The sequence below is a fragment of the Periophthalmus magnuspinnatus genome, chromosome 2 (assembly GCF_009829125.3).
Source record: "Periophthalmus magnuspinnatus isolate fPerMag1 chromosome 2, fPerMag1.2.pri, whole genome shotgun sequence".
Lineage (NCBI taxonomy): Eukaryota > Metazoa > Chordata > Actinopteri > Gobiiformes > Gobiidae > Periophthalmus > Periophthalmus magnuspinnatus.
In genome coordinates, this window is record NC_047127.1 from 14,264,409 (window position 1) to 14,280,342 (window position 15,934).

Consider the following 15,934-nt stretch of genomic DNA (forward strand, 5'->3'; position numbering starts at 1 on the left):
TCTATGCCAAGTCTGCGTTGACGTTATAGCCCTACGGTAAAACATATGACTGCGATATTACAAGAACTAAGGACGCATAGTTTGGGAGATTCTTTAACACATATAGACTAGGTCCTGAGGAGCTCGCGGACATGGTACAAGGGTTTTTTTTAAATGCTTTTTGTTCAGTTTCAGTTTACTATATTTTCCGGAGTATAAATCACACCAGAGTATAAGTTGCACCAAAGTATAAATTGCACCGGAGCATAAGTCGCACTGGAGTATAAGTCGCACCAGCCAAAAAATGCATAATAATGAAGAAAAAAACCCATATATTTCACATCTGAGTATAAGTCGTACTCCCCGGACAAACTATGAAAAAAAGTGTGGAAAATAATAGTTTTCAGCAGGGCATCATATAAGGTGTAATGCCAAAAAGTGAATTTAATAATCACTATTCATTTTAATGTATTTGTAATTTGTTTTATTTGTCATTTGTTTACATTTGTCATTTGTTTACATTTGTTTACATATCACCTCTCCGCAGATCAGATGTAACTTGGTGGCATTGCCTGCTCGTCTCCATGGAGATTGATGTGCGTAATGTCTCTGTTATTGTGGCTTATAATTATATCTGTCTACTCTTTGCTAATTTGCTTAGTTGTATAAATTAATTGCTACTGCTTATCATTAATAGAGATAAATTGATATATATCGGTTGGCAGATATATATCGAGCCACTATTTGCACTTTTAAGTGTACTGGATATCGACCTTAAATCTCCAGCAGAGGCCGATGTTTTGTTTTGGTCAATGAGCTGCCTAAAAAATAGCACACAGCTTAATTTGAAATTTTTTTGTGAAGAGGACACTACAGAAAAGATGCCTACACAGCTCTTTTTTCTTTTTTTTTCTCTTTTTCCTCTGGTTTGTAGTAAAACAGGGTCCTAGATGAGTTTATAATCAAGTAAAACTGTATATTTGGGGGAGAAAATATAAAAAAATCTGCACTATATTGGTTTAAATTGGACTTTAATTGATCAATATCAGCATCGTTCATGAAAAAAGCCATATCTGTCGATGTCTAATCATTAATATACTACTGCAACTTAAGGGTACAAGATGTAACTTTATGGAGGTGGCACGACACCTGTGTGATTCCATAGAAATAGAAAGATAAAAATGAACAAAAAGTCAGAGTAATAATTAATATTCACATTGTATATTTATAATTGGTCTTATTTTTCAATTTACAAACCAGCATTTAAATTTGAGAGTAATTACGTTGTTAAAAAGAAGAAATTAAACTGTTCTTGACAGCTGGGACAGAGGTACAGGTCTACAGAAGCTCTTTGGCGCCATCTGCTGGTTGTTTTTGGCGCAACATCCTGGCGCAATTTTCCACCATTTAAAGGTCCATTACGTCATCACCCGCTGTGGAAAACATTGCGGAAAGTCAATTTTAATGTCAAGCGAATGGCATCAGATAATAATAGAGGGATTACAGATGCGTTTACGTCGTCGAATTATATGATATTTAACTACATCACTTCATTATGACATTTCGACATTTTAAAAAGAATAAAACCCAGGATTTTTGGGCGGTTTATTTGTAAATTAAACAGAGTGTAGAGGCAAGGATAGCGTGATGTTTGAGAGTTAATGAACTGTCCAGTTTTTGCACCAATCCCTGCCCCTCCCTTTACCTTGAAATCCTCCCCGGAAGTGACGCTCGTCTTGTTTCGTTTTGAGCTCTTCTGATTTCACACGACAGCTTTTCCACGATCGGTTTCCTCGCCCATTCTACCTCGCTGTTATCTTTTCTGACCTGTCTCTTAGACCCCGCCGGGATCAGTAACCTCTAGATCATCTCATAGTGTTGTGGCTGGTCTTTGGGCCAGCTCAGATTAGTTGTAGGGATGGATCCAGCGAGTCGATACCAAGTGGTGAGTGTTCGGACCTACGTGCTACAACACTGTTAGCTTTTGCGTTAGCATTAGCGTTAGCCTGCCTGATCCGTTCATCCGCGGTTAGACTCAACCAAAATACACATTTAAGCCTTCAACTTCACACTATCTCAAGCTAAGACACAACTGAATCGTATTTAACAAGTGTAATGCAAATTCAGTAAAAAAATGTTACATGGTTTAAACAAAGTTCCCGTGACTTCCGCATACGCGTGGCTAGTAGCATATGTTAGCATATCACTGTAGCCTTTTATTATATAACCGCTGTCAAACAGCAGGCCGCAGTGCTGCGTAAATAAGTCATTAATGGTACATACATGTATTAAGTACATGTATGTACAATTTGAAACTTTAATAAAACGTGACTTTACATGTAAATATTTGGTTTGGCCACCTTTATTGACCTGAACTTGGCTGGTTTCAAAACAGTTGTTGGGGTTCATTTACAGCTCAAAACACAACTATGAAACAACATGAGACCATAGACTATCATGAGGCTGGAAAAAAACTTAAATAAATATTAAAGATACACACTTCTCGGAAACAACAAGAGAAAATAGACTATCACGAGGCTGAAAAAATTACTAAATACAAATTAAAGACACAAAATACTTGGAAACAACATGAGACCATAGACTATTATGAGGCCAGGAAAAATAAATAAAACTTAAAAATTACAGACACAAACTATTTGGAAACATCATGACACCATAGACTATAATGAAAAAAATAACATAAATATTATTTAGATTATTATTATTTAGTACTTAGTTGTTGTTGTTTTTTAATGCAATACCCATTTCAACTATAATTGAATAGTAAAAAACAGAAAAGAAAAATAATATCTTCTTGAAAAACTAAACCAGATTTTGAATTTGTGTGAAATAAAGTAGCTTTGTGCTCCTATTCATGTGGTTGTGGCCTTGTGGTCTTATAATCTCATAAAATCCAAGTTGAGCCCGTGCTTAATCATTGTTTGGACTTAAAAAGTTTTATAAACAAGCCAGCAAATGTGTCTAACTTAGAACAGATTAGTATGGAGTAGGCAGACACATTCAAAGTTCTTATTGGGCTTATCTGTGTCAATTTGGTCTGCTGGCCTCGAATTTGAGGTTGTGGTTTTAGTCGTTAAGCAACAGTCTTTATTATGCAAATGTCACATGTACAAAACGTGACTTATCTAAATCAAAAGTTTAATCATTTGAAATCATTTTTGGCTACTTCTATAAAGTTGCATTATTTATTTTAACGGAGTAATGTTTCAATGTAATGCTACTGTTACCTGATTACCATACCCAACTGGTACTGCTAGTGTCAAAAGTACATAAAACTAGTCAGTATTAAGTGTAAGTATGTTAACGTTACATAATTTTCTTCAGTGCAGCTCCATGATATTATGAAACTGTAATACTAACAATATATTTTCTACCAATAGGGTCGTATCATTGTAACTACATCAGTTGTTTGAAATGCGAAAGTACTCTATATTTAACTTTTTACAGATCTGAAACTAGAGACTTGCTTTGGTGGTATGTTGCAACATCAAATATGCAATACTAATATTATAACTATATATAAACTATGTAAAATAAGAGGAAGCATTGGAGTAAGCGAAATAAAAATGGATTTCACAGATTTAAACCATAGCGGCCAAAAGGACAAGGTTGGAAACTTGTGCCACGCTATTGTGAGATGTTTGCCAGTTTTTCCAAAGTGCCTGTTGCGTGTTTTGAAGTAGTGGCTGGTGTCAGGTGTATTTGACTTTTGAGGAGGATTTGGGCTGTGTTTTTAGTCTTATATAATAGCGCTGAACGCGTGGGGGGTGGCTCTGTTCTGGATTCATCTACCTCTCGTTCTCATCAGTAGGTAGTCACAGTGATAAAGTACTTCCTTTTCCTAGAAGTGCCCAGACATTGAATATAACCTTTTAGTACATTGGCTATGTTTTAGATTATTCTGTGTCAATTGGTTTTGTCAATGGAGCAAGCATTTACGTTTTAAATTGCAGAGTTTTGTAATGGGGTTAAACTAAGTGCATGTACTGCATCATTTTCATACTAGAAAAACATTCACATTTCCACCATATTCTGGCTTTCCGATTCCCTGTATTCCTTAGTAAAAGTATTTTAATTTCAAATCTGTTTTTGGTGTTTGTACTTTAAAGGTGCTACATTACGAAATATTGACTCTTGTGAGCTTTTAGCCATGTTGTATTGTTGTTACCTCCTCAAAAACAGACCTGGAGTTGTGTTTTGTTTCATTCACACATGTTTGAGTAACACTTTATTATTAGTCTGTCTATATCTCCAAAGCTCAAAATGCTCTGTTCCACCTTGTGATGTCATGAAGCAGCAGTTTTCAAGTTAACAGCTCCTTTTACCTTGAGTTCAGTAGAGATCGGCTATTCCAAAGCTGAAATCATCCAAATGATTCTAGTGAAGGTGTATGGAGTTTAAAAACACAGCGGAGCACTTCCTGTATTACCACATGATGACATTACAAGGTGGAACAAGGCGTTTTCTATTTGAGAGAAGAACTTAGCCTAAATATGCAGGGTTTGCGTGTTAAACATGTGTGAATGAAACAAAACACAACACATCTCCAGGTCTGTTTGTGATGAGAAACAACATGGATCAGAAAATAGCATAATGTGACCCCTTTAATTAAAGTTGGTATCGGGAATTGCGTCATTTTAAATTCCAAAATGTTTTCAAGGGCATCCTCTTGGACCCACGGAGAGGGTAAGAAGTTTGTTGCCTCCTCCTGTTTAATCCTTCGTGCTCCTGTTCTGTAATTTCAGATGATGCATGACCCAAATGGACTGTGTCAACAAGCTGTGTTAGTACATCGTAATATCACTTTTACCTCGTTTAATTCAGGGGTAAATGTTCTGTCCATTGAATCAGGAGCTACGATTTGTGAAAAATATCTAATTGCAATTTTTCTGATCAGATTTGCAGAACAACACAGAAGAATGGACAAAAAACTAAAATAAAACTGAAACTAATACCAAGAATCACATTTCAGAACATGTTTGTGCAGATCTTAACTACAGGGTTTGATTTTCTTTTATTCAGAATAAATCAGGAAATTTTGTTTGTGGAGGAAATTATGGTACTTCAAAAACTGTAGCATTTGCGATTTGCTAATATGCTAATCTGCTCCATTCAGATTTCGATAATGATTACGGAGAGCCCTACCAGTGATTCTCAAAAACTTGACTGTTAAAGGGAAAAATAACGTTGCCCCGTTGCAAAGCTCAAAGGTTCATAACCAAATTTGGTCGTGTTCACAATTCTGAGCAACTAAACAGGAAGTGAGTGAAAGCAGCAGGCTAATGATTACAGTAAACAGTGCAGCGTCAGCAGTTTGCCTCTACACTGAGCCCGTCCTCTGCAAGGGAAGAGCTGGCCACAAAATGCATGGTTAAACACACTTACTACTGCATTACAAAATATTTATTTGTTGCAAAATATGTGGTGGTGAAAGGTGTTGCTTGAATAAACTTTATATTGTTTACTTGGGTGATACGGACCAATACTGCTGCTAAAACTGTTAACTAGTTTTACCAACACAATTTTTCATAAATTTTCCAATAATTGCCAAATATCTGAAAAGTACTTTATTTCAAACTCCAAATATTAAGACAATACATGGAGGAAATAAGAATGTACTTTGAGATGTACTAAAATAGAAGTTACTACCTTTCACTATATTTGAATAAAAGCTGTTAAAAGTATCGAATATTGGATAGTAATCACATTGTATTGTTTAAGGAAAGAATGTTTTTTATTATCATTATAGTATCGGAATCAATATCAGGTATCGAGTCTATTCCTCAGTTTCAAAATAGTAATGTGACACTAATCCAGTCAAAAATATGCCACCATTAGACACAGACTTATTCTTTATACGTTTTGAATTAAGTTTCTGAAAGAGTGAAGACAAAATGCCCTTAAAGTAACTCTCGTTTCCTGATGTGTAAAATGAAGAGCGCGGTCACTTTTAGCCCACATCTTTTTTTTTTTCCTTCTTCAGCTGCACAATGAGGACGACTCCTCGGAGGCCCAGCCCAGCACCTCTGCCCCCCCTCAGCCCGGGCCGTCCTCTTCCTCCCCCTCCTCCTCCCACCAGAACAACCACCACCAGCAGCATGTGAATGCGGGCTTCGAGGGCGCCACGGGGGAGGAGTCAGGGGCCAGTGCACAGGCAGATGCCCCCCCACCTCCCTACGCCACCATCGACCTGGGGGCAACCGCCTCAACACCAGGTATACTCAGCGGGTTTCAGCTTCATGTGTAGAGATCGGACAATAAATAATATCTTTTATCATGAGAAAAGGGTCGACAATAAGCATTCGTGTGACATTTTATATAATCATGATAATTGCCATTGTACCACCAGAATGTGTAGGGAAAAAAAACTACACTGCACAGGGGAGTCGACGGGGACAAAGGGGAGGGGGGCCCATGTGAGACTTCTTGCCCCGGGCCCCCAAATATCAGTTGAGGGCCCTGCTCATCCAGAATATTATCTGCTTAATTGTAGTTATTTTCCATGATGATGAAGTACAATACTATAACAGTTCTTTAAACATTGATCTTATTAATGAGATCTAAATTATAATTACTCATATCCATAACATTTTAAACTGGCAGCACCTTCCATCATGATCATGATACAATCGTTAATCACTCTTATTTTGGCCATGATAATCATGACACTAAATTCCAATATTGTACCATGCCTAATTATATGGATTGGATTTTGTATTTGAGATTATTTGGTAACTGTTGTAATTTTGTGGGAGCATGGATCCCAGGAGAGATCGCTAAATTACTGAAATATGCATTGATGACATCGAAATAGCAAATTACACCAGGTAGGTCTCTCAAACAATCCACCAAATTTACTATTGTCCCTTGAAATGTGGTTGCATGTTTCAGAATGATTTAGTATTTTTTCTACACATTATTAAGACGTGCACGTCCTCAAATGTTTAAAGTAGGTAGACAATAAAAGAAACTGGCTTTGAAGTTGTTGTTTTTTCCCCCATAGAGGGCACATAAAACATCACTTTTATGTCGTAACTTCAACTGACATAATCCATTTCTTTAGTCAAGTCAAATGTTTTTATAAAGCACATTTAAAAACAACCACAGCTGCCCAAAGTGCTGCACAAAGGCGATATAAAGTGCAATCTTATAAAACATCTACAGGATGATATGAATACAAGGTAGTGTATTCTGACTGCTTCCACTCCAGTCTTTACTTTAAAGTTCCTATATTACGTAAAATTGACTTTTGTGAGCTTTAAGCAATGTTTTAATGTTGTTACCAAATAGAAAAGGTTTGTGTGTGAAACATGCGTGAATGAAATAAAACACAACTCCAGATGTGTTTGTGATGAGGAAACAACATTATAACATAGATCAGAAAATAGTGTAATATGGGCCCTTTAAGTAACTGTAATTGATTGATCTTGTTGTGCCACAGGGTCGAGTTTCCATGGAGACTTCCCAGTGCCCCCGCCCTACAGCGTGGCCACGTCACTGCCCACCTACGACGAGGCGGAGAAGGCCAAAGCCGCTGCCATGGCAACCTCCTCTGTGGACGTCCTGCCCAGGGTACAGCAACAACTACCTTTCTATTCTTAAACATAAACAATGGGTAGAGGTGGGCTCGTCTAGTTAATCAATACCCTCATACTATTAATCAATACTAAGAGTTATATGAAAAGTAGATTCTCATTTGAAGATGTACTGATAATGAAAAAAATCATTTCAAATAGAATAAAACTGGAGTTTTTCTCACTTGTATTGGACCACAGGGGACAAGTACGTTTGTTTTGGAAATTCTATCGACCAAATTCCATAAGAAAAACCATCATTGTAGTATCATAGCCAGTGTCGAGTATCGAGCAGGCTTCTTGGCATAGAAAATGAGCTTAGTTTTTGTATTGTACTCATGGGTAGGCCTGTCACGATAACATAAATGAAATATATTGCTGAAGTAAATTTATGCCCCTGACACACTAACCCAAGAGCGAATTAAAACCACAAAAACTATTCTAAATCTACAATATTGTAAAATAAATTTCCAAGTAGTGCAAAGAAAATGTGCACATGATGAATAGTGACAGGTCTAATGGGTTGAGTTTGTTTCAAGGCAATATCTGATCATTGTCTGAAGTGAACTCAGTATATTAATCTTATGTGCCTAATCCTTTGGCTGCTCCTCCTCTTTATAACACTGGGGAAATAAAACGATTCACCTTAATCTATTCGTGCTGTCACTGAACTTTGTCCCAGTTTCTGTTCCACATCGATGGGTCCATTTCAAAACATTGTGAATGTTTTGTTTTATGGTTACTGTTTAGACGATGCATTCTCCCTTAGAATTTGTGCCTCCCTCATGTGTTGTGGGTTTTTCACATATAATCGTGGCTTGGGTTTGATAAACTTTCTATAAATATACTTTGTGTTTTTGAGAGAGTATTATCTCCTAAACCACCATAATATAACTGTAGGAATACTGCGTTCTGTAAATGGACTGTATATATAAATGGACATGGCTAACGTGCTAGCCGTCACGTTACAAATGGGAAGTGATCATGGATGCACTTCTGGCTCCATCGGCTCTGGCTCCAGTTCACTTTGTATATACATTATACATTACCCTGTATTTTTATTTTGCTACTGTGTGCGTAAATAAAGATATGAATTAATAACAGATTAATCAGGCGGCACCTTTCCCCGAGGTCGCTCCCGCTAGCGTTAACAACAGGTTTGATTGACAGCATTGCGAAGAGTCCGCCCCACGCTAAAACAGCAGTCCAGGCGGGCCTCATTCCAGATTGGGCCTTTGGTTGCTATGATATTCCTGGTTGAAATTCGGCTTCAAATTCGTCACTTAGTCCACTTTTTTTTTATACAGTTTGTTGTTCTGTTCCATTTGAATAAGGAACGTGACATTCTAAAGTTACAAGAACCAATGTGACAACTGAATTTTCATATTGAAGAGGTTTTGTTTTGTTAAAATCAGATCTAAAAATCTATCGGAAGTTATTATTTTTGATAATGGAAAATTCCCCAAATGTTTCATAGCCACATTGTTCCAAAAAGCCAGAGAAAAAGTGAAGTGTGTTTAGTTGGACTCAGGAGGTCTGGAGGAGGTCCAGCTCGGGCTTAGCTCCACTGTATCCCCTTACTGTAAGACCCACAGGCATTTCAAAAACTCAATGTGAACAAGGTGCAAGGAACTCAAAATTATATATATTCAAGTGAACCATTTTATATCGAAAAATTGTTTTTATCGAAGTATAACCAAACTATACAAACAATGTTATAATGCTGCTTCCTCAACACACACAGACCTGGAGTTGTGTTTTGTTTCATTCACACAAACTCTGCATATTTGCTGCTGAGTTCTTCTCTCAAACAGAAAACACCCTGTTCCACCTGGAGATGTCATGTGGTAATCTCTACTTTTAATATATTAGCGATGTTACTTGGCTGACGTCTTGAATTGTAATATATCGCCGTGTTTATGACAGTGTGATTAAGGAACGTGTTGTTCTTGTTTACATGAGGTCTTGAGAAATGATCGCCTTTTTCCAATCTTCCCCAGTGTAAATAAGTCATAGCAGGTCATGTTTACCAGTTCATCCATTGAGTTTGGAAGGTGGGCGTGTTCAGACCTTGTTGTATCTTGTTTGGCCTTTTCTTACTTTGTTGTTTTGCTTTTCAGGATGATGAATTCCCTCCCAGAGATGACTTCAGTGACGCCGACCAGCTCAGAGTGGGGAATGATGGGATCTTCATGCTGGCCTTCTTCAGTAAGTCAATATTAAGCTTAGAATAGTGTTTTTTTGGTTTTGTAGGAAGAATATTGGTGGTTGTCTAATTCTGGATTGTGATATTTCCTGATGGGAGGCAAGTTTTTCCTCTTTTTATATTGTATTTTGCCATGAAATATCTCAGTAAATGCACGTAGACCCCCTCCCCCCATTAAATGTTGTTGACCCAGCAGTGAAAGTGTATATTTTGTATTAGATTTATTATAATTAAAGTCCTCTTCATCAAATCTTCATGTCCAAATCATTGTTTTTAAGCACAAAAAATGCCACATGTATCATTTTGCTGCAACAAATGTAGAGTTTAAATTGATTATGCTATATAAAGAAGCGTTTTATTTGCAGTATAAATATTGTTTTAAAATACCCTTGAATACATGTAATTTACTTCTCCCTGTAATAATCCCATGATGATTTCCTTTGCAGTGGCCTTCTTGTTCAACTGGATCGGATTCTGCCTGTCGTTCTGCCTGACCAACACCATCGCGGGGCGCTATGGAGCCATCTGCGGGTTCGGCCTGTCCCTCATCAAGTGGATTCTTATTGTCAGGGTACGTACATGTGCTGTAGGACCAGAACAGTAGTAATATGTCAATGATCAGCTTTTAATAGTGTTTTTTGTGTGTGTGTGTAGTTCTCAGATTACTTCTATGGGTACTTCAACGGGCAGTACTGGCTTTGGTGGATATTCCTGTTGCTGGGTGAGTCTTCTACTGCTTTTTTACAGAATACATTTACTTTATACATGCTAATCTATAGGAAAGTAATAGTTTTAAATAGTGAAGTGACTTGTGTCTTGGTCATAATAGTTTAAACGTAAACTCAGTCTTAAGAATCAAGTCAGTCACTTGTAATGGGACAAAAAGTTTCTCGAATGATAGCTATACTGCAAATAGTTGGTGTTAGTCTAGTAGTAGTATCAACAGTTCATTTAAAGTGTGTAAGCTTTTGTTCCTAACCAAGTCCCGTTTAGTCCCAGGACCCCAAAAACCTTCATCGACCTGCAGTCTGAGATGAGTCATACACATACAGACTTTTGATAGTGTTTAGTGTTTTTTTTTTTTTTTCACATTTAAGACTTTCCCACTGTCACCACCGAGACGAGGAGCTGCTCACGAGACCGGCTCTGAGTTTGAGTCAGTCAGGACACACAGCTTTCTAGCTCTGTCATCCTCGCTGCCAAGAGCCGGCGAGCAATGCCATACTTCACGCTAGGCCCAAAGAAAAGCGTTCCACCATCGCGTTTACACAAAGCCAGAGCAGCGGTTTACACGTCCACCCGCAGCGCAAGGACAGAGGGGTCAATTGGCGCCGAGTTTGTCCCGAAAGCTTGCCGCGGAGCCGGATTTTACAATGACAAAGTGTGACGTCGCTCACAACAAGGACCAGCGGAGGCGATGGAGCCAGTTCTGCTCGCCAACAGACAGCGGATAATACAAGACAGTGTTGGAAAAATAAGTGTCCTAATGAGTCCTGGAGTTATAAAGAGAGGCAGGAGAAGTTCATTTACCATCAGTCCTTGTGACCCTGTGACCCCGCGGACCCTGCAACATGAATACTCAACACGGGACATTAGTATCAGCCTTTCAAGTCTGACTCAACTCCTATTTAAACCTCCTTGTGTAGAAGCAGAGACGGTCAGCCTGGAGACGAGCTGACCGAGATGAAATGAGCAGTGTAACAGACTGCTTTCTTGAGATGAGGTCACCAAGGAAACTGATCATTTTAAAGGACAAATTCTGTAATAGTTCGATGACGCCATAACCTCAGAATCGGCGTCCTTGCTAAGACTATGCAGTGGAAGCAAATTTCACAACAGTAATTGAATCTCAAAGACGAAATGTTGCAACACAGACACTAAACTCATAATCCAGTGAAATATTTGTATGAGCTCAAACAGATTGCAGGTTCGTAAGGAGAATTTGGGGTCTTGGAAGAAAAATTGTTCACATGAAAGGGCTGAAAACACTGCAACAAAAAAGTGGACGTTAAACACTATTTGCAGTATAGGTAACATTTCGAATGGAAATCCCAGATGTAAAAGACTGTTTTTGGAGTAATATTTTAATGTAACAGAATGAGTTTATTTCACGGGGAATCACTGATCAAATTTGCTTCCGTCCAGGTCTGCTGCTGTTCTTCAGAGGCTTCGTCAACTATCTGAAAGTCCGCAACATGAGCGAGAACCTGGCCACGTCCCACAGAACACGCCTCTTCTTCCTCTATTAAAACAGTAAGTAGTGCCGTTTTGAATACCCCTCATGTTCGCAGTATGGGAATTATGCGGTGCAGCCGAGCGCAGAATTCATCTTTGTCTGGGAGAGGATTAAGCTTTTTTTTCCCTCCTCCAGCTGGTCTGTCTGGAACTTGCCCCCTTGACAAAGTGAAGACGGCACTAATTATGTTTGAGTATTTGTGAAATAAACTTTATTTTATTAACATGGTCCAGACAGTCAGACAATTTTCTCAGTCACCACAAAACCGCAATTTCTGCCATTGCTGTCAAATTAGTGACCAGTCTTCATAATGAAAACACTTTGCTTCATTCTCTGGTCACACGTTCTCAGTTGGATTCAGATCTAAGTTGTGGCGTTGCTGGATACCTTTAATGCTCAAAGTTCCGTCCCAACAAGGAGATTTCTTAAACAATATTTGTTTTTCGTAACGCCATTTATTCTAACAAGCTCGCCTGGTCACAGTCTATAAACAATGTTCCAATTTCAGTTTTTGACTCTAGGGAAGACTTCACCTACTCCTCCAAACACTCCAGATAACTGCATTTTAGATTGACTCATTTGGTTAGATCAGGGGTGTCAAACACATTTTCACTAAGGGCCACATCAGCAAAATGGCTGCTGTCAAAGGGCCAGATGTTAAATAAATCTAACTACTTTTTTAAATGATTAATTAACTGTTTCTGTATTCACAAATATTGCATATGCACTTTCACAAAGATGTGAAAATATGGCTGTGTAACTGCGTGTCTTCTGATGAAATGACATTTTCAGGCCATCATACCTTTCAATTTACCCTGTCGAGAGCCATATAAAATTATGTGGAGGCCACATTTAGCCCATGGGCCTTGAGTTTGACACATGTGGTGTAGAGGAATAAAGTTTTTTAGTTAGACAAATCTCAAATGCAGTTATTTGGACATGTCATTCATGGAGGATAAAAGACGACGAGACCTGTTCCTCTCCAAAGCTCCAATCCTAGAATCAAACTTTGAAATGGGAATATACTTTATAAGGTTGTTGGAAGGCGATGAGACACTGCTAAAGAAATTGACTTGTTGGGAGTAGATATCAGAGCAGGAAAACTATCATAAAAACCTTTAAACATCAGAAAATTTAAAGATGAGAAGAAACATTTTAGAACAGCAACGTCACAATCTGGACCGATTCTACTGAGAAATTGTGTAGGACTGAAGACCAGAGGAATGGCAGGTAAAAGATTTAATACCATGAACAAAACTGGTCAAATCTTAATGAGGGATGTGCAAAAAACAATACACAATAATCACTAGCAATGCAATGGAAATCCAGACTTGGCTAATAAGTGAATAATGTCTGAATTAAGACCAAATAATAGAATTTTTTTTTTTTTTTTTTTTTTTTTGGACTAAATACTCAAGCATAATTGTAGAGTCTTCAACCTAGAGTCGTCCATGCTCACTTCCTGTTTGCCTCAGTTGTGGTGTAGCGATATCGACACTGTTTGATATTGCACAGCCCTGATTCATACCTCTGACACATGAAGAATTGTGGGCTTGGCTGTAGTGTTTATATATAGACCCGGTGTTATATATAGACCTCGTTTCTGCTTTCAGGTTTCTGTCCATTCTTCCATTTCCCTCATATAACCTGCGAGGAGCAGACAAGAAGAAAACAACATTTAAAAACCACGGCACGACTTAACTTTGACTTGAGCCAATCTCCGGATGTGTTTTCAACTTTCCCAATCGATCTTACATTACATTTATTAATATGTATATGATGCTGTGTGAGTGTCTTAGTTTCGAATGATCAAAACCCTTAACGTCTCACGCTTGGGCCATAGCGATTACGATTCATTTCTACAGTAGTCCGCAGTTGCTTTGCGAATTTAAATATATGCAGTTAACATATGACACACAGCGAATGATGGTGTTTTTTTAACCGTGTTTGGTTTAGACAGGGCTATAAACAGAAGTGACAATATCGCTACAGATCAAAAATAACTCGAGTTTGACCTATGCATCAGTGGAATTTTTAGGTTTAGTTCAACAACGCCAAATATGTGCATACCAGTATTTAGACAGCAACAGTTTATCTAGTTCTTTATTTTAAAAAACATTGAAATGGGGTTTTGGTGCTGTGAAATTACAACGCATTTATGCAATATTGGTAAACTTGATTTTTAGGCCTGGCACGATGACGTATTTTGAAGCTTGACATATCGCAAAATGAATATAGTCAATAAACGAAAGCAGATTTACACCACAAAAACTATTCTAAAGCTAGAATATTGTTAAAAATCATGATTTGCATTAAATAAACAGCAAAATAAAACACTTTAGTACTTGGTTTGCATCTGTAATGAGTCATAAAATTTATTAATTCAACCTCCTGTCTTTCCCAGTACTGAAAAGAAAATGTACACACTGATAAATACTGACCCCAAAAACATAGCGTTCCTTATATGAAAGTTGGAACAATAAGTTGTATAGTAGTTGTTGTGACAGGCCTAGTCTTAAAATAGCTGCAGTTAATTAGTTAAGTGATGAAAACATGAGGTAATACAGTTTAAACTTTTGCCAAACGGGAAAATGCAGGCTACAGATTCAACAAGTCGTCTGGTTGTGCATGTTTTGCATGATTCGAACAGGTTAAGGTGACGGGTTTAGCCAATATTAGGGGGAATTCTAGGTAATCATTTTTAAAGTAGTGTCCTGTGTGAATGGTGTGCCAATGGACAGTTCACCCGACCGGACACCCTTCTGTAAGTACCAGCTCATGCCAATTCACAATAATTGCACTTTGAATATAATGTACAGAATGATTTGTGAAGTCGATGTGGTTGGTAGAAAAAAATATAACCATCCAACTGGAATTCTTATCGTCCCTTTTGCACTTTTTGTTAAAATGAAACGATTGATGAAGTGTCTTTTTGTGTTGCTTTGAAAGTAGAGTGATTATTGCCAAATTAATTTTGTTTTGGATTTTACGACGCCACTCGAGCAATATGGTATTCTGATTAATACATTTTTGCTGCAAGAATTATCGGCGTAAGTGAGTGGGTTCACTTCAGAATCAAAAGTAGAGCATCTGTCTGTAAATAATGAGGTTCAAATGAGAAAGCACCAGAACTATTTTTGTCCCAGATAATCCCACATATCCTCTGGAACAGTTGTGGCGTTTATGTAACTGGAATTGAAGATGGTGTCTTGCCAAAATAAAAATTTAAATCTTAAAGTACATGTTGTGTTGTTTTTGCTTTGTTGTTGGTTTCGTAGTTTGTAATGTATTTAAGTCTCATCGAGGGCAGGGCAATTTATCAGATTCATTCATTAATTCATGCTTTTAATAATTGAGATTTTGAAAAATGACAATCGAGGATTATTATGAAGTAAGTTTACTTCTGACTTTCTTTGAGCCATAACCCTGCTATGCAGAATTAAACAACTGACAATGTACAAACTATTACAATTAGAGTACAAATATATATATATATATATATATATATATACACACACACACAAAAAAAAAACACATATTTAATTGAAGGCAGTTTACATTTTTTAAAATGGGATATGGCGAGAATGAAAATGTAAAGAGCTCTGAAAGATTTCTGTCCCAAAATCCCTGCTCTGACTGGGATTAAAATCATATTTGTCCAGTGCGTGCACAAAATAAATAAAAATTCTAAATTTTTTAGGGCTGGCCAAAAATATCTAATTTGATTTTTTTTGGGGGGGTGGGGGGTAAGCCCTAGCCTAGTGTCATCTCGTCGGTGTTGATGGGACGTGTAGAAGTGCAGCTGTGTCTACATTTCTATATTGGATATATGAATAAAATAAGAAAAAAATATCAATATATTGGATGTAATGAAAAAAGTGACTTTTTAAAAACATTTGATCCTTAAGGAGTCTAAAA

At 37.5% G+C, this 15,934-nt stretch overlaps 1 protein-coding gene across 2 annotated transcripts in view; it reads left to right on the forward strand.

Annotated features, from left to right (window-relative positions):
• The first annotated feature begins 1,717 nt into the window (after positions 1-1,717).
• ndfip2 (Nedd4 family interacting protein 2) overlaps positions 1,718-15,934 on the forward strand; it is a 70,318-nt gene continuing 56,101 nt past the window's right edge. The window contains exons 1-8 of one of the 2 annotated variants that reach the window (XM_033980319.2): positions 1,718-1,924; positions 5,984-6,215; positions 7,442-7,572; positions 9,695-9,782; positions 10,227-10,351; positions 10,435-10,501; positions 11,926-12,033; positions 13,630-15,256. In XM_033980319.2, the coding sequence (XP_033836210.1) occupies positions 1,898-1,924; positions 5,984-6,215; positions 7,442-7,572; positions 9,695-9,782; positions 10,227-10,351; positions 10,435-10,501; positions 11,926-12,029 (774 nt within the window). In that variant the 5' untranslated portion in view covers positions 1,718-1,897 and the 3' untranslated portion in view covers positions 12,030-12,033; positions 13,630-15,256. Of the gene's footprint in view, positions 1,925-5,983; positions 6,216-7,441; positions 7,573-9,694; positions 9,783-10,226; positions 10,352-10,434; positions 10,502-11,925; positions 12,034-13,629; positions 15,257-15,934 lie in introns of those variants that run through there. The other variant, XM_055226438.1, reaches the window with a different exon arrangement.